The sequence below is a fragment of the Staurois parvus genome, unplaced genomic scaffold, assembly GCF_062004578.1.
Source record: "Staurois parvus isolate SC_StPar_1 unplaced genomic scaffold, SC_StPar_1.0 ptg000178l, whole genome shotgun sequence".
NCBI classification, from domain to species: Eukaryota; Metazoa; Chordata; class Amphibia; order Anura; family Ranidae; genus Staurois; species Staurois parvus.
The window spans coordinates 4,107,720-4,126,872 of record NW_028317974.1 but is presented as its reverse complement, the minus strand read 5'-3'; the positions used below and the strand labels follow the sequence as shown (position 1 = coordinate 4,126,872).

Below are 19,153 nucleotides of genomic sequence, written 5' to 3'. Positions count from 1 at the left end.
TAAATACCTTTTCTCATCAGCAGTTAGAGCAGTCTTGTGACTTCAGCAGAGCACTTTTTAAAGTTTGTAGGATGAGTTTTCTTTCTGTTCTAGGAGGATGCAAAACCCCCGACCCTCTGTCTAGACAATGCTGATTGGCCCTGTGCTGATCACATGCACCCTCCCAAGAAAAAAAAAACTCTCTAGCAATACACACCAAACTGAGCATGTGCATGTGGCTATGAGTTCAGTCTGTCTTATCAAGTGGACATTTGAAGAAGAGGATGGGCAGAGAAGTCTGGATCAATCGGCCTTTTTACACAATGCAGAGGATTAATCCCTTATGTTCCACAGTGAGTATAACAAGCATGCTTTACTGCATATATAGACTAGATTTTACTGTTGTGTGTTTAGTAACACTTTAAGGAATCCAAATGGGTCCCTGGCAGTGTGTTTTAGTCTTTCCCACCTCCTGTCACCGTCACCTTTGCTGCACAGCTTGATGTGCATTTAAATGTAAAATAAAAGTATAAATACAATTTGAAGAAAGAGACTGGTGCAATACATTTGCCAACACAGAGTTAGTAGTATACAGACCCACATTCTATTCACCTTAGGATCTAAGTTTCCTGAGGCACCCTTTGTTTCTGCCAATTTGACAAGCACCAAAACATTTTCTTTTTTCTCACATCATAATTATACTGTATAGGCTGATGGGAGGACACTTTATTATACATGAAATGTTGTGAAATATACACAAAGCTATTAAGTGAATAATATAAAATATTTATTGAAACAATAAAATAACATTAAGAAATAAAAAGTGCACAAAAAAATTCCAGTGCTATTTGTGATCACAGTTTTGTGCCCGTCAGTCACAGGACAGCTATGGTGGAGATATCAGAGTGCGGGCTTTCCCCATCCAGTAAGCAGGGACTATATAGGGAGACAAGCAGTGATCATTTAGATCCATAGGCATGTTACCTTCATTATGACAAAAGCACATCTGTCTCTGGAAGATACAGTATGTCTGTATGTAACCAGTAATCAACTTTTTCTCTACACAAGTGTTACCCATGCAGTGGAACATGGACAGCATGGTGACTTTTTTTTTATGGTGAACTGAGAATTATGCAGCATTAATGTGGTATGTTTCCATGTGTTATTCACATTTCCTTCTGTTTCTTCACTGGCATGTTACAATATTAACAATACAATCTTCTTTATAATTTATGCATATATATATATATACAATAGTTAGAAGTAATTTAGTAGGGTTCACAGTTAAGAAAGAGATACTGCAAATGCTGCCATATGTGTGTATGCCCAAAATATTATGTATATGATGAAACGTCTGCTATATAGCCTATAATATGACATCTCATTATGCTACGAGTGGTCTTTAGTTTCACAAAGTAATTTCATTCAGCAAGAAGGTATCTAGGTGTCCTTTGTGGCTAATGAGATCTTACATTTATCAATTGATTGTGGAGCACATGTTAGCTTTCCAAAATTTGAATGTTTCGAGCAATAGAATGCCTTCTTTTTTTGAGTGGTTTAGAGCTGCAGTTAACTTGGATTGCGGTGAATTGAAATCATGGAAATAGCGTCCTTCTAGCCATATTCCAAGATAGGCAGACGTTAAAGACTTGCTTTCCTCCGGGACTAGGCTTGTATCCAGTCGTCTTGTTACATGGCAAGCCTCTGTCATACAGCTTCATTTTTGGGGAATGTCCTGGAATACTACAGACTGATTTCTTAGAGAAGGAATCATTAAGGATTTATTTTCAGTATAAAGTCTTTGTGATGTTCCCATGTCATCCAATAATACTGAATGAGTAAACCAGGCTTGCTTTGAAGCCACCAAATTAATTGTCTCGCACCATGACTTCAGCCACTCCATGTACTTGACTCATCTCATTACTCTCCAAACTAGCCACAAGCTGACGCAATCCAGCACGCCGAGGTGTAAAGCGTTCTGTGATAGAGACTGTCTTCAAAGGCCCGATATCTCTGTAGAGAAAAAACATTGTGAAATGTGTTAGCGGCCAGAAATGTTGTGCTTTTCAAGCAAGAAGATAGTAGAAGTGGGTTGTGGCCAATAACTGTAAATTGTTGTATGTTATTTCTAAAAGTAATGTTGGTACTATAGATGCTCTATATAGAGAAGGGTTTATGTTTCACACAATAGAATATTTTTTAAAAAGAGATTGGCTTGATCAAAACATAAGATAATGTAAACCGGGCAAAAGAAGTCGACATGGGATTTAACTTACCCAACTTGGACAATCTTTGGTCTTTGAAGACCAGGTCCTTCCACGTGGAAGCAGGCATTGTGCAATGTTGTCTGAAGAGGGTTCTGGAATATGATTTCTGCCACAATTTGTTGGCCAACCACAGGGTTACCATGCACCTGTAATACAGATACAGCAATACATTGTTTAATATTTTGTACAAAATGTGCCTTAAATTCTCCATGAAAATAAAGTAGTTGTGCTGTTATGTTGTCCTTTAGAATTTTAATTCAGATATGACAGGGAAGTGCCATACTTAATTCATCTCAGTTTTATTGCAAAGCGGCTACTGCAGTAGTTAAACTACACTCCCAGGAAAGTAACAAATTCCCCATCTCTATCTCTTTCCAAAGAGCAGAGCCCCTTCCAATAGATATTTTAGTGTGTACAAAAAGCTGCACCTGCTCAACAAACATGAAAAAAATGCTGGTAACAGATTGGAATAAACAGTTCATCCAGGAGCCCCTAGCACCTGAATAGCCAATTGAATCACTGAAATCACAGTGGGCACATTTAAGTGTTGGATGTTATGACCCTCACCTTCACTGAAAAGTACCTATTTAAATGGAACAGTCCAGGTATCTGTTCTGTCAAAAGCCATGTCTTTTTTGAGAAGTGAAGGGTCTTCCAAAGCTATGCTCAATAAAACATATTTTTACATATTTGTCCCCACAGGAGTGAAGGCATTGTGCTATGTGTTTTGTATCTCTAATAATATTCTCTGCTATATATACAAACAGGAGAGGTTTTCAGTTGATTTTTGCAATATGGACCTGTATCACTATACCTTAAGGATATATAACTTCTAGGTAAGCTTGCATACAGTTTTATCATTGGTATATATTTTCTAAATTATAAATCACGCAATCACCGTGCAGTGAAGTGACACAAAACTATTTTATGACACGTATAAATAAAAAATATTTGACTCAGAATAAATGTGTTCCCACAATGTGTAAAATATTATTTAACTATATAAAAGTGTAATTTAACCACAACCACTAACCTCTCCAAATGAGTGCTGCTGCTACCTTAAAATGAATGTCTGTTGAACATCATTCTATATTAAGCACTGTAAATCACTGGCAGCGCAAGTTAACATTAAAAAAAAAAACCCCATCATAACATGAAATGCTGAAACAATCTGTGATATGTTCAATCGATTTACAATGAAAGCACTGTGATAATAGTGTATAATATGATATGAGTCCACATAAATGGTGTATCATGTGTCCATCTTCCCAATGCAATCACCATGTGAATTAGTAGACTCTGACTTCTTTGAAGAAGTCAGGTGACGAAACGCGTGAGGGTTGGAGTGTAAGGCACTGAGGACTACCTCATATCCCCCACCGGAAGTGACATTCCACTCGTAGCTAGCGAGGGTGGTTGGTTGAGACGCCACTAATGTGGCACACTACACCATGCGGGGAGACAGTTGTGACTATGGATGGGCTGACTGTACAACTCATGTTTATGAGTTGAATAAACATTTGTTTTAGCGGAATTGCACTATTGGTCTTTTCCTTTCCTTCTGCGGAGTATTCACTGCTCATTAGAGTTCACCGCTGATTGTGCATTACTTCTACCCGATGTCACAAGCAATATGGAGGGAGTGCAGATGTAAGGAGGAGTATTTGAATACAAGCACTCATGTTTATCATTTCATAGATACGCCATATTATTTGGTGAGTGTCAGTGGATTGGGGAAGTGTGTTTTGAACATGTGGTGTTGTTGAGAAGAATTTGCATGCTCATTGCGCTCATTTGGCGTTTACTAATTCACATGATGATCTCATTGGGGAGATGGATTTAGTATACATGATTTCTGTGGGCTCATATATGATTGTTGTTTATTTATTATCATCGTGTTTTCAGTGTATATGGATTGAACATTTCACAGATTGCTTCAGCTCTTTCATGTTATGATATTTTTTTCGAACATTTACTTGTGCTGCCAGTGATTTACAGTATATATTTTTTCAAAGCTGCTGCTTCAACCCAAGTACACTCCAGAGGCACTTTGATAGTGGTGCATGGCTTTTATGTATTTTTTACCATAACTTTAGATTCAGGATTTAACTAGGATTCTGCTGGCTAGGATTAGGTTTAGGACTGTGCTGGCAAGTATGTTCGAGAACTGCAGGATTTTTGTTTGTTACATTTGCACTCATTTCCACCAAGCAAAAACATGGTATAAATGTACTTGTTATAAATTCTGTATATTCTGTCTCTGTAAATGTTCTCCTTTATCCTTGCTGCTGTACAGCTAGTAGTAGATTGTCACATTCATCTGGATTTGTTCTGTATTGTTGAAGGTGTTTTGCAGCTTATCCAAACAGATTCTTCAACAGAAAATATAGATGGATATGGAGCAAAATACTGTCAACATTAAACAAGTTCAGTTGAATGTGACTAACTACTGCTAGCAGTATATGGTGGGAATTTCAGTTACAGCAATACCAAGTCTATGGAGCTTACAAGCAAAAACCCAGTCGGTAGTAATACAGAATATTAGCATACCTTAATCACGAGATCTGGGGTTCTTATCCTAAAGGTGTGTTGTTTGGCTAATTTCTGTCCACTTTCTTTCACAATTCCAGACACTGTTAACATCATGGCTGATTGATCCACCAGTTGTGTACGATATTCACTATAACTTAACAGCAACCCAACTGCTTTAGCTGTGCACGGGAAATAAGGGAGAATTACATAAATGTGTTATATATGGAAAAATATTTTTTATAGAATAAATTATTTACAATGATCAAAGGCAAAGATACACAAAAATGATGCTATTGCTTATTGCTCCAGTCTCTTTCTACTGTCTTAAACTTTAGGTTTCTAAACTCTTTCTGCTGACGTTTACTTTAGAATTTGGGAATACAATGAAGAAAACAAAAATAAATGACAGGTATACTCGTATATTTTGTAGAGAATGTTCTGATCTCACATTATTATAATGGAAGATACAATGGTAATATGATACACGTTGATAATGCAGGGATAGGCACAAATGTATTGAAATGTAATGACAGACATGCCATTTGTATTAGATGTGTTAATAGGCAGTCTTCTGGTGAATTTACTTTTTGGTATTTGATTAGTCTGCATGTGGCTACTTAAAAATGTGGCCTATTTGTGAATTCCATCCATGAAAAGGATTTATTAAGAGTCATACATATCAAACCAGCTGATATAAAGGGTGACAAAAGTACATAGTAGGCACCCATACATTCCTATCCCTATATACACAATACTCATTTAGCACTTTATAACTAACTGCATTTATTGCACTAGTTCACATAACTGCTTAATGAGTATATTATTACCTGACACAGTTTAAAAGGTCAAGCCAATCTTTTTTGCTAAAAAAAGTAAGGAGTCATAACCTATACAGTTGAATTTGTCATAGTATTCTCATTAACAGTGGATTCCAGATGTTTATACAAAGCCAGATTTTTAAACTTCCTCAACAATGGAGGTGAGTTACTTCCATTTGTAACATTTGTTATTGCTGAGGGAGTCATTAGGTGCTGTCTGTTAAAAGCAAGACGTTAAATGCTCTGTTTTTACTTTTTATGTATGCTATCTAGGATTGAGGGAGTTCCTACCAGGCCTTTAGTTCCAGAAGATCAGCAGCCCATCATGGCTGCACAAGAGCAGAAGACAGTAAGAAATAAAGATGGATATATTTGAGGGTGAAGCAACAGGGTTTTGAAAATAGTAGTGAGAGAGTAGATGAGAGGCTAGTTCCAAATACAGCAAAGTGAAACGATTCAAGGTTTGGGAAGAGAAGGGGAGGAAAATATGATATCTAGATTTTCATAGATGCTGGAGAAATAAAACACTTAATGAATCTCAAGACATTAGGATAATGCATGTGATCCCAGGCATCCACAGCTGTCATGGTTGGATTTGTAAACCTCATACCTTAGCAGTATACCTGCGTGGCCTCCAGGTTGCACAATACAACAATCAATATTTGCTACTCCAAAGTGAAAATCAATTGTAAAATTAACTACTAGATGGAAATGACATTTTAGCGTGAAGCCTGATAGGGGGATTTCCTATTTAGCATCAAATTACTAATTGTAAATCTTTACAACCCTGGAGCATATCCATGTCCACCTCATGACCTTCTGGGGTTGATTTACTAAAACTGGAAAGTGCAACATGTGGTGTCACTGTGCATGTTTCCAATCAGCTTCTTACCTCAACTTGTTCAATTAAGCTTTAAAAAAAACCTGGAAGCTGACTGGTTTCTATGCAGAGCTGCACTAGATTTTTTACCCTCCAGTTTTAGTAAATCAACCCCTCTGTGTTTATTTCTACTGCCATTATCTTCCCTATTCTGTCTTCACTGTTCTGTTTCATGTCTATAACCACTTCAGTATTTTTGGCAATTTGTAATAAAAATAAAAAATGGTGTAGTGCAACTTACTTTCTCCAGGGTTGAGAGTTGCATCGCAGGTTTCATTCTTGAATGACTCTTTGCAGACACCGTTATAAAACATAACAGCAACAGCCATAGATAAGGACACTGAGCGACGACTACTGCTGCAATTTTTCAGCAAGATGCGGACATTAATGTCACTGCCCATATTGAAACCATCCTGTGACTCAATGGTAAGCGACACATCAGAGGACTCATCTGTATCAACTTCTGCTAGAGGCTTGTTGCCATATTTGGCAGCTGTGCGCACTGCTTCACGTTCTGCAGGAGAGCCTGATGATAAAAAGGTAGGGTCAGTAAAACAAACTCTACAAAATAAGGCCAGAAAGAATTGAATCAAAAATTAAAATGTATTATATCAAAATGGAAAATGTTGCAATAAAAGTAACAACTCTAAGTTTCTAGCGCCCATTGCAGTAAGAAGGTGTGCCTTACAGTAACAGGATATATCTTTATACACCTTATATATCTTAAACTAACCTCTTCTCTTAATTCTCTTTATATTTCATGTACATTTGTATCTGAGTGTTGCAACCCGTGACCACAAACATCAGTGCCAAGTCTTGAAAATGTTAATTCATAACTTTTAGATAAGATATATCCAGACAATGGGAAATTCCAGCAAAAAAAAACAGAAGCCATCTAAAAATACCACCAATCATCATGAACATCTGATTATTGTCACCAGCTTCTGGTCAATCGTCACGACATCTGACTGATGACCAAAGACTATAATGCATCTTTTCTGTTGTAAATACTCATGTCAAATCTGTAATAAATTGAGATAGTTCCAGTATATACTTGGAGGTGTATTTTCTAAAGCTGGAGAGTGCAAAATCAGGGTAACTTCTGCATAGAAACCAATCAGCTTCTAACTTCAGCTTGTTCAATTAAGCTTTGGCAATACAACCTGGAAGTTGATTGATTTCTATGCAGAAGTGAGCCTAATTTTGTACTCTCCAGCTTTAGTAAATAAACCCCTCAGTGTCTGTAGTATATATCTTCCAATTAGGCCTCACTGACTAACTTGAGACAGGTACCTGCATTTCCGATGAAAATTTACAACATCATTGTGGCCACAAATTAACGCTATGATTTTTGGGGATGTTATAATCTTGTAAAAATGTAATGTTGTCACTATAGCTTCTAGGAATTGAAATTGAGAGAATTCTTGTGTAATCCCTGTCCCTGCACAACAGAACCACACAAAGTGCTGATAAATAGCATGAATTTCAAAGTTCTGAATGTTTCTTTTAACTTGGGCTACCAGCAATATTAAATGACCTACACTAACATTAATACTTTTCCATAAGACTCACTATGTTCCCTCCATCTGAACAATCTTGATGCATCTTCCCTTATAAGAAGGATATTTCTCTACCTATAAATATTTAATGTTCAATCTGGGCTATTTCTACACATTTGAGAAGTAAAAATATTACTTAGGTGACTGTGTTACCTTCTGGATGCTTGTACAGGTACGTGATGTCCTCCCTTCCATTGGATCCTACAGCTTTGGTGCTGATGTGGTGTCCCACTGCTCGTTCTTCCACGTGGACTTTCTTAAACTTGCCATTTGGCTGCCGCTGGTAGAACACCTTGTCACTGTTCACCTACATGAAATACAGCAAGCAGTTTAGTTCACTGAATCTTTTTGTTAATAAATAACAGGGTCCGGCCCATTTATTGTGATCAGTGATGCACTAAATCTGAACATACAAGAGAATGCCTATGTAGTACAGTCATTATGAACATGTCATGCATCATTCAAATTACCTCAGCAAAGATGAATCCACAGTCATATTTAATATTCACTAAGCCATTCTTTATGGCCAAAAGAGGACATGGGCCACAGCAGTATATACCTGAATAAAGAAAACACATGAAGTGGTTTTAAAACATAGAACTAAAACCGAGAAACAGAAAATATTTCAACAATAATCTGAGAATAAATAAATTCCTAGAGAATGAAAAAGGAGGTAGAAACAAAGGATGTGTATGTAACGTTGTTGTGCATTACCATTGCTGGTTTCTTGAGGTGTGGCATCAATAGCCTGCCATCCATCATATCCACCAGGCAAGTCTGGACGTCTCATCCAACAGTCATTCCAGCAATGATAATTCCTAGGAAAATATGCATAAATCAACAGATGGTTATTTACATAAACTTTACCATTAGCAATATATGCATGTCAAAAATATGTAAATGTTTTTCCATCACTTACCAAACTGAATCACTGTTTTTTTCTTCTATTGGCTTCATGTTTTCATCAAAATACACATCAAATATTAAATTGCCATCAGTGTCATGAGCAGAGGCAAAATTGGTGACGGTACGTCCAGGGATTCCAAGACAGCGTAGCACTAAAATAATATGGGTGATACAATAATTAAAGGTTGATCATTTACATAAAAAGCACACTACAGTCGTATGATATACTTCAACCCCGGTAGAGAGTCCCTGTACTACTCCAGACTCAACAACCCCCAACCACTATATGCCTCCTACAGCCAACATGGTCACCCAAATATTTACTTCCTGAATCTAATCCCTCTCTCACATATACCCCCTCCTCCCCACTTTTATAACAGCCCCCCAACCCCACCCCATCTTGGCTATCTCCTCCATAAAAAAGTATTTTAGCTGTACACTTGTTTTAGGTGGTGGTGAAGGAGTTGGTTGTTAAATAGGGTAGACCCTCATATGCCCTATAACAGCAGCCGAGTTTCAATCACAAACTCTAAAATGCTTATTCCTACACCACTGGCACACTCAGGGAAGATATCTCATTCTATATATAAGTGTTATACTACCTACCCTAACATAACTTCCAACAGGGCAGATTATTAATGTGCTTATTATTAAATCTTATGGATCTCCTCATACTACATTACCTGTGGTGGTGACAGCTGCAAATACCCAGCACTGCCCATATTTCACTGAGCACCCAGTTTGGTGATAACGGAGTAGAATGTCCACACTGCCTACCCAGGAAACTGGGTTCACACCATCAGCATATTCACCAGACCAACTTCCAGCAACAACTCCGTTGTCATCCATAGAATTTACCTAAAAAGAGAAGAAGGACCAGAAAGGTTTCTGTTATTCTGTTATGAAAGTGAGCAAATCAATACGCAAAATACAATTTAGGCAATGTATTGAAAAAAAAGTTAATCATTCTGACTACCTTGACTACCTTAAAGTGGAGTTCCACTTGACGTATCAAATAATAAAAGTCAGCAACTACAAAAACTGTAGCTGCTGACGTTTAAAAAACAGCCACTTACCTGTCCCTCGGTCCCGCTGTGTGTCCCCTGCAGCCCGTTTCACCAGCCATTCTGTATTCCAGGAGGCCGGAATCTTCAGTGTGGGCACCCGGCTGTGACAGCTTGTGGCTTCACAGCCGGGTACCCACTGCGCATTCGCAAGTAGCGCTGCGCTTCGTGAATGGTCCTGTAGTCTTCTGGGACCTGTCACGTGTCCCAAAAGACTACAGGGAGGGGGGAGGGAGGACACCTTCCATTTCCGATTGCCTAGGCGATCGGACCGGAAGTGGAAGCAGGTATCTGTCAAATTCGGGTACCCACTCTCCCCCGCTCCCCAAAGGTGCAAATCCTTAATGGGGAGCAGTCCTTAAAGCGGAACTTCCCCTTTTGGGTGGAGCTCCACTTTAATTTGCTCAATACATTTAATGTGCTAGCTATCGATTTTCCATTCTAACACACAGTGACAAGTTTGCAAAGTAATGTTTGGTTATAATAGTCATAGATAATATCACAACTTACACCAGGGTTTCTCAACCAGGGTTCCATGGAACCCTGGGGTTCCTCCAGAGGTTACCAGTGGTTCCATGAGCAATTTCTGTCTCCCAGATAAGTTCCCATAAACAACATTGACCTTTTTTGCTATTTATAAGGTGATAGTTCTTTCCAATGACCACAAGTGTAAGCAGCATTCTCCTAAGTGACCACTACACTAATGTATGATGAGTTGTAGGTAAATTAATTTTTAGCAGGAGTTCCCTGAGATTGCTAAATTATTCCAAGGGTTCCTCTGTGTTGAAAAGGTGGAGAAAGGCTGACTCACACCATTAAAAACAGTCATTGAGCCGTGTAGATTTGTGGATGTGAACAAGCCAATCAGAGGCTAGTATACCGCTAAACACAATTATTTTTATATTTATATTTTATTTAGCTATAACATTAGGTAGAGTAATCCACATTCAGCAGACGCAGAAGACATATTGTGATATGTCAGTCATATTTATACACAAAGGCCAAGAAAACAGGTTTGGAAAATATGAGCCAGGCTCTGAGTGCACAGTTCGTCATACTGACATCTGCAATTTGCCCTCTGGTTTTTTAGACCTTAATTTGGTGTGAAGCACAGTAATAAACTGAGCTACATGCCACTGTACACAGGACTTTTATAGTACATGCTAATTCTTAGATACCATAATCCAGAGTACCAAAGGACAATTAACTCAGGTCACCGGTACAAGATGGATTCTATTTGTTTGCTGGGGGGGTGACTGCATTTAGGAATAGGAACTCTTAAAACAGGCTATCTGGTGTTAGGTAATAAGCAGACATTGGAAAATACTGGGCAATCATCAACATACATGCTTTCAGATTTGCATATTTAGATTACTAGATGAATAGAACTCACCATTGCAGAAATAACTCTGGAAACAGTTATAGGATCTCCTCTTGATCCAGGTGCAATACCACTACGGTCCAGTACAAACATTACAGCATCCAGAACCCCCTTATCAAACTGTAAGTTAAACGGAAAAAAAAAGATTAGCATTATATGAATCCTGTCATGGACTAACATATACAGGCCTAATTTAAGAGAAATACTGTTCCCACTCATAAAAAATTGTTTTATTTTGACATGGTCAGTTTATTTCCAACGATAATCAAAACCAACCAAGTCTTTTAAAATAAAGCTGTATAGTAAAATAAAGCTGTAAAGTTTTTTTTCAGGTGATAGAGGATATTCTGAAACATACAGATAGATCCTTTTTATTACACCAGTAGCAGATACAGAGACTATTATAAGAGGGCCTCACACTTTCTGTTGTTTTTTATATCTTCTATTACACTATGAAAAATGCAGAAGGTGGAAGAAGACTCAACTGCTGCAACAGGAGCAGGAAAGTTCTATTATTTTAAATGGGTTAGGAAGATCCTCTGATTCTAGTGTTTATGACTTTCAGCCTCCTCAAGCCTCCAGTAATAACAGGAATATCAGTACATGGACCTTTAAAGGTTTAAAGGTTTACAAGGTAGAATGTCCACGATCTTACCTGTCCATAGTTCCAGGAACGTTCACCAATTTGATGCTCAGTACCATAGTAAATTCTTCCAATCTCATTAAGAACATATTCCTGTCTCCATGCTTCATTATCCAGAAACACAGAATCCACTAGAAAAAAAGAACATTAATAATTAGAGACAGGATTTATGAAAAGTTCATTTTCCCTTAAGAGTAAAGATACAATATCAGAGGAAGGTACAAGACAATGAATTTATAACTGGTTTATAAGGAAAGTATACTCACTATTACACCAAGGATTAAACAGGATGTAGACCTTTAATTTAGAGTCACTGCATATTCCTCCGCTACTTTTAACACTGAGCTGGTATTTTCCCACAGAAGCCTGGGCTGAAGTGTTCACCCAAAAAATGACATTCTGTCCACTTGCTTCTGCCAGTTGACATCCCCAGTTTCCCTCATCGAATTCTTTTACCAGAGGTAAGGTGATTGCCTGGGCATTTCCTGCAAGAGTGAGGGTGACTGTTACAAAACAGAACGCTGAGAAAATATATTGTCAGAAGACATAAACAACACGATTAAGAAGAGAATTGCACCTAAATCAGATTTTAAAAATATTTGTCTTATATCAACAGTCAATAATACTCAATATTTTTAAGCAGGAGTTGTTCACACCATACATGCAGAAAGACTGATGGAAACTGACGCGCAAATTTCACTTGTAGAGACATCAGTTTTAACGTGCACCTCAATGGGTTTTATACATGTTGCAGATTCCTGCACAGAATAAATCTGCACGTGACACTAGTGTTGTGGTGTGAACGGGGCACATAGAGAATGATTCATTTTGTTGTGCACTTGCAGAAAGCATGCAGAAAAACGGATGTCTCTGCACCATGGTGTGAACAAGCCCTAAAGTCTTCTTCCTGCTAGGGACAAGCCAGTTAAACTAACTGAAACAAACAGTGCTTAAAGCAGAACTAAAGGCACTATACTTACCTCTTCAGTAACAGGTTGAAATATGCAGAGGGTCCCTTGCCAGCACAGGCATTTGTTTATTGGATGCGGGTCTTCGGGCATCTTCTTTGGCTGGCGCGGGATGACGTAACTCCTGCACATGCGCAGGAGTCAGTCATTCCAGCACACAGGGACCGTGCTGGCGATGTAAGCTGAGCTACGCATATGCAGCTCTGTTTAGTATCTGCAGAAGACTGCAAGCAGGCAGGTAGATGCATTTTATTGCAGAAGAGACACTGCATATCTTTTCTGCGATAAATAGCCCGCCTGCTCCCAGTTCCTTCAGTTCCACTCTAAGTGGCTTTAAGATAGTGGAGTCAGAAACATAAATGTTGTCTTCAGTTAATCTAGAACATCTTTCACTTTATTGCATGTAGGGATCTACAATACAACACTCACATAGCTGTTCTTATCATAGTGTCAGCATAGGAGCCAACGTTTCGGCCAGTAGCTGCTTTTCCAGGCCTCCATTTTCTTACCCCTTTTCATTTTTGAAAAAAACTGCACAGGACTGGTGTGAGATGTCCTAGGCTTGATATTCGGATGGGTTTCCCATGGCACAACCAATGTGTCTTAGTCAAAATGTCTATGTCATATTCTGTATTATTGTAAATTTTGCTATATCCCTAAAATGTCTAACAGTAAGTTTTAGTTGATTCTGAGCTGCGCCTGAGACACTGTTATGTGCAATCGTATGATTGTGCCTTTGCCATAGTCTTAAATAGCAAATGAAAAAATATGAGGATAAGAATATCAAAGCTACTCAATAGCCACAATCTAGCTAAAGTGGTAGCTAAACATCTTTTTCTAACAATAAACATTTAATTATCTGACTCATACTGAAGGTATGTCATCATATCACATTCCTCTCACTAACCTTGCTGTAGCAAAATGCAGATTTGATCATTCCTGCCAAATTCTTTTTGGAACGTGACACAGATCTGGAAGGGCTGCCCCCTTCTTATAATTAGATCATCACATTCATATTCATCAGTGTGATGAGATCGACGATTTTCGCTAGTCCGAGATTGGAGAAGATCCACTTTCTGAATTTTCAGAGGTCCTCCTAGAAACAGAAAAAAAATACAGATCTTCAGACTGGTTTTCCTGCAGAGAAGTATTATTTTGCAAGCATATAAAGTGAAAGTGTATCTAAATCTATAAACAAAAATGTTTTATGTTGCAGCTTACCAGTCCCTAAATGTGGGGATATATTAGTTTTTTTTTTCCTGGTGATCCTGCCAGTAATACAGTTCCTGTCCTAGGGGGACAATGCTCACTCATTGTACTGTATTTATCAAGAAACAGTGTTGTTCCCCTAGGGCAGGACTACAGAACATCTATCCCTCTCCTCTCATTCACATTATAGGAGGGAGTAGTCTATACATACAGATTAGTGTCCTATACATACTGATGCTATATTTTAAAGCTGAACTTCAGGCAAAGAAGACACGGTTTGAATACATAACTGCTGTTCTCTCCAGTAGATTTGCACTACTGGCCACCTAGTTTTGTAGTCCTGGTTAGACCGCAGAGTTGGCATCCACTGCAGTGTACACTGCAGCTGAGAAATACAATGTGCTCCAGGACTTATTCCAAACTTTAAGGGGAAAATGAAGAAGCAGCTGTACATTGAAGAAATGATTAATTTGCTCTCTTTTCCCATCAGCAAGCCTCTAGTGTTAAGTGGACAACACTGTGAAATATGGTGGAACCTGTCTGGCTCTCAGCTGACCTTCCCTCTCCTTGTCTGAGTTCTGGTATACAGGGCATTACAGGTTTGGGTACTTTTGTCAGCGTTATACAAAAATATAAACAATGATGATTTAATAAATCCAATAATAAATTTAAAGCTGAACCTTAGTTTGATATAAAGCTATAATTAGTGCTATTACCTGAATGTGACTTGATTTCAGATTCTTGTAATCTCCTGTACACACTATCGTGTCTGGTTCAGCAGGGAGCAACTGAATTTTAATCCATGTATGGGCAGGGAGGTTGTACAGAAGTCAACTTATTTAAAGTAATCCTGTCATTTTCTTGTTGCTTGATCAATGCCGCAGGCTATAGCCTGATCAGTGTATTCTGATGTCAGGGGAGTCTCCCAACTGTCGGAATACAATAGCTCAGCGGGAAGATTCCCTCATCCACACCGAGTGTGTACACACTGTAGGGGATACCCAACAAGTAAACATACAGCTCAGTGCACTCATAGGTATTTGAAAGAATATAAATAATCCAAGACTTTATTTTATTTCAGTGGGCCATAGCTCACCTTGCCTTAGTAAAGGTGGACTGTGACCCAATGAAATGTAGGTGAATAAAGGCTTGGATTTTTTTATGTAAGTGCACTGAGGTATATGTTTACTTTGTTGAGTATCCCCCACAGTGTGCATCCAGGACTAATGTGTGTGGGGACCAGTTATTGCTTTATACAGTATATATATATATCAATGGTGTATTTAGCTGATTGACAGGAGCCCAGCATTAAGGATGTTCTTTTCATATCAGCTTGGAGTTTATGCTACAGAGCTTATTTGCAGAAAATATAGACAAGCTAAGAGAGAGAGATTTGTAAAAAGTCCTCACCTGGAGTTGATACAGGCAGGTCATCTATGGTGGATCCTGGTCTGTCTCGGTCTCTTCCTGGTCTGCCTCCAGGTCCATCTGAGTGTCCTCCCGAATCAACGTCTCCCCCAGTACCTCTGTCTCCTCCAGGATATCTGTCTCCCCCAGCATCTCTGTCCCCTCCTCCATGTCTATCTCCTCCAGATGGTCTATCTCCTGGAGCTCTCCGATATTCCTCTACATCTTCTCTAGTACTAGAGCAACACGAACAGCAACTAAGCCACCAGGACTTCTTTCTTTCTGGAACACGAGTCATGTTTTAAAAACCTGCAGAGAAAAAAACACACATGGATGAGAAATAACGAGGGTGGCAGGTTAGTTTTTGAATTAAAAATAAATACAGAATTCTTGCTTAGGACCTCTGCATTCATAAAGATGTCAAAGGTACATCTGAGATCTAGAGCCTAAGGGCCTACATAACACTCTTTGGAATTTTCCTCTGCATTTAGTTTTTTAAATCATCTGCTTTACCTAATCCTATGTCCCAGGCAACCTCTGAATCTTGAGCAGGCTATTTGGTTGAGGTGCACAGAACCTGAACTTGTCATATCATGACTAATATGTACGCAGGTACCATGAGCTGTTTTTTGAACGGCCAGCAAAACCAGTAATAGCTGTCTTGTCAGAAAGCTGCCTCATAAATCTTGGGAGGGCTTGCAGAGCTCTAACAGTGATAATTGAACAATACAGCTATGTAGTTCCAAACCAGAGAAGTTCAGTGTTAATTAGTTGTAAGCTGACTTGATTGCGCCCACACAATACAGGGGAGGAAAACAGTTATCTAAAGTTAAAAACAAAAATAAACTCAGTCTTATCAGAAGCTACACTCTCTGACTAGTTTCCTGTTTCAAGCACTCTTAAAAGCGGTGCTAGAAATTCTGCATGGAAGCAACAATTACGTGTTATAGCAGCCTAATCATGTGCAGTCTTGAAGATTTGCAAGCAGACCCCTCTCTTCCCCTGTTATTCTGAACTTTATACCTCCTGTTTCGAAACACCCAGACTCCAGCCTACGCCAGTAACCCCTGGTATCCTGTGCTGAACCACCCAATACAGAAACCAAAAAAAGAAATGAAATTAAAGAGGAAGTTTTGCCAAAGACTGGTCACACCCTCCCTCTACAAGCCTCCTTATCCTCTACTTACACATCTATCACACAGTCAGCACAGTGTCTTCTGACACTCACAATACTGTATAACATGCCAACTCTACATTCTCATCTATGAACGTAGCATGCTGCTGTCAATATATCTCATGTACAACATAAAAAAACGGAAAACCCGAAAATGAGAAAATATAACAAAACCATAGAAACCAACTAATATACAGATAGCTTTATAGGTTATTTAATTTTTGGATAGGGTGAAGATGTTACTCTTACCTCTGTAAGCTTTTGTGTAACCTCTGGAGAAATCTGCCCTATATGCCCTGGTGATCACTGTCACTAGGGAAGAAAATGATAGCAATCTAAAATTTTAGAATTGTCACCATAACAGGGGATGTTTTCAAATAAGAAGATACCTGTTACAGTGACAACTCCACTAACTTGTTCTCAATGAGAGGGTGTAAAGGGAAATATTTTCAACACGAAAACAAAATCAAGAACATGGGAACATGACCTTAAAGTAACTGGATGAAAGTTCAAAACTAATCTCAGAAAGTACTATTTTAGATAGAGAGCCATCCAGTAGTAATTAGCTTCAAACAAGCTTGGGACAAGCATAAACCTATACTCAGACAAAAAAGTTAACAAAAAAAACAAAAAACAACAAAAAAAACAACCCCCCCCCCCCCTAAAACAAAAAACAAAAACGGGCAGGTTAGATGGACCACTCAGTCTTTTTCTGCCGTCACTTTTCTATGTTTCTATGAAAACTCCAGACAGCAAAAAAAGGACAGGGCTTCTAACCATTTACACTATCCTAAGCTACCTGGCCTAAAAGTTTTGGCTTCAGACACATTTTATTGTATATTGCTTTGTATGGCCACACAGACCACGAGTGGTCATCATACAAAAAGCTACGAATACATTTGTACAAGAAGAGTCTACATAGAGCAGGCCTCACATAGTATGGTTGCTTATATATTTAGGAGTAAACAAATACTTGTGAATGTTTAAATTTTTTATATCTAATATATGCTTTAAACTCATAAAAGGTAAGGTCCCTCTAAATTTCAAAATGTTTTTCATTACAGAACATTGGAGATCATTTGGTGATATTTCGTTTATTTTCTTTGCCACTTATGAAATATAGAATACCAGGTTACATTACATTACGTTTCCAATGGATCAACATTTTTATCAAGGTATCACAATACATGCACCTTACTGAATGGCATGACTTACTATGTGCTGAAGTCCATTTAACTTAACTACCTAATACACATTTCTTCACAAACGCTCCATTGTCACATGTTTACTTCAGCACAGAAAGAAGGATGACAAACATCTATGAATCCTCCTAATCAAAAAGAAATCAAACAAATCTAATGGAAACTTGCCTTGCATCAAAATATTTACACAGCAAGTAGATAATTCAAAATCAGTTCTATGAAAACTACATGACATAGGCATCTAGCCTGTAAATTCCGGGAAAAAGTAACTTGTAGAGATCATAACATTTAAGATATGGCAACTAAAACATATACAGAAGACATGCTTCTAGCACTGCAGCAGACAACACACAACTTCTGGGATCTATGATTTCTCAACATTTTTAAAAAGAACAGTATAAAATAAATGGCAGATTAGCCCTAAAATGAGGATAACAATATAAGCAACAATAAGGCTGGCTGTCAAAATGCATAGCAGAGACTTCATCATCAAAGACTTGTTTCTAGCTGTCACACTTTGTCTGTGCATGCATACAATCACTGCTTTCTTACCTATTCCAACAACTACATATGCACCCTATACTTTTTTTTTTCTTTCTTTCTTTCTTTCTTTCTTTCTTTCTTTCTTTCTTTCTTTCTTTCTTTCTTTCTTTCTTTCTTTCTTTCTTTCTTTCTCTATATGTCTATTGCTCTCCATGTTCTTTACACAAGAACACATAAGTAACATCCTTGCAGTGTAGGATAGTATCAAAAAACACATAGGAACTAAAGGTAGCACTAACCTGTAGCAGCTGCTGTCTGTATAATGACAGATCCTCTCAGTGTGGCTCATGCTGTGAGGTGGGGGGTGGCTATAAATCCTGGGGTTGTACTAAGATATAATCCACACCCCCATATGAGAGTCCTTCCCATATCATACTCTGGCAGAATAGGAATCTTTGGAATGTGGAAACAGTGTCACAGCTCATCATCTCACACCCATAGGAGGGCCCCCACAAATCCGTGTTATACACACCTTAACCTCTCCTGTCACTTGTCTGCTTGCATCCAACTAGATTGTTAAAAAAATGATTTCTATTGCATCATGAACATTCTGTTACACACCTGTTTACAAACACTTCGTTCTTATCTGTATTTCTGTTTCTAGATGATTCAAACATTGGG

General features: G+C 38.3%; 1 protein-coding gene across 2 annotated transcripts; it reads right to left on the bottom strand.

Moving 5' to 3' along the window:
* Positions 1-744: 744 nt before the first annotated feature.
* On the bottom strand, positions 745-18,883 carry TGM1 (transglutaminase 1). 2 transcript variants are annotated; one of them, XM_089677164.1, is made up of 15 exons: positions 18,772-18,883; positions 15,617-15,922; positions 13,905-14,093; positions 12,296-12,514; positions 12,042-12,160; positions 11,399-11,506; positions 9,625-9,799; positions 8,955-9,093; positions 8,750-8,853; positions 8,506-8,594; positions 8,189-8,342; positions 6,718-7,002; positions 4,797-4,957; positions 2,256-2,392; positions 745-1,992 (listed from the first exon to the last, which is right to left on the bottom strand). In XM_089677164.1, the coding sequence occupies exons 2-15, from the start codon at positions 15,909-15,911 to the stop codon at positions 1,848-1,850; spliced, it is 2,319 nt and encodes a 772-aa protein (XP_089533290.1). In that variant the 5' UTR covers positions 15,912-15,922; positions 18,772-18,883; the 3' UTR covers positions 745-1,847. The 2 variants fall into 2 exon arrangements, with proteins under 2 accessions (XP_089533290.1, XP_089533291.1); XM_089677165.1 differs by lacking the exon at positions 18,772-18,883 and adding an exon at positions 16,637-16,660.
* Positions 18,884-19,153: the final 270 nt, after the last annotated feature.

Bases quoted from the DNA above. Each gene is read 5' to 3' on its own strand.
- TGM1 (XM_089677164.1), bottom strand. From the start codon at position 15,911: ATGACTCGTGTTCCAGAAAGAAAGAAGTCCTGGTGGCTTAGTTGCTGT. The intron at 11,507-12,041 runs GTAAGATCGTGG...TTTAACTTACAG, and splicing joins GTTCCTGGAACTATGGACAG to TTTGATAAGGGGGTTCTGGA. The intron at 8,343-8,505 runs GTAATTTGAATG...TATTTCATGTAG, and splicing joins GTGGATTCATCTTTGCTGAG to GTGAACAGTGACAAGGTGTT.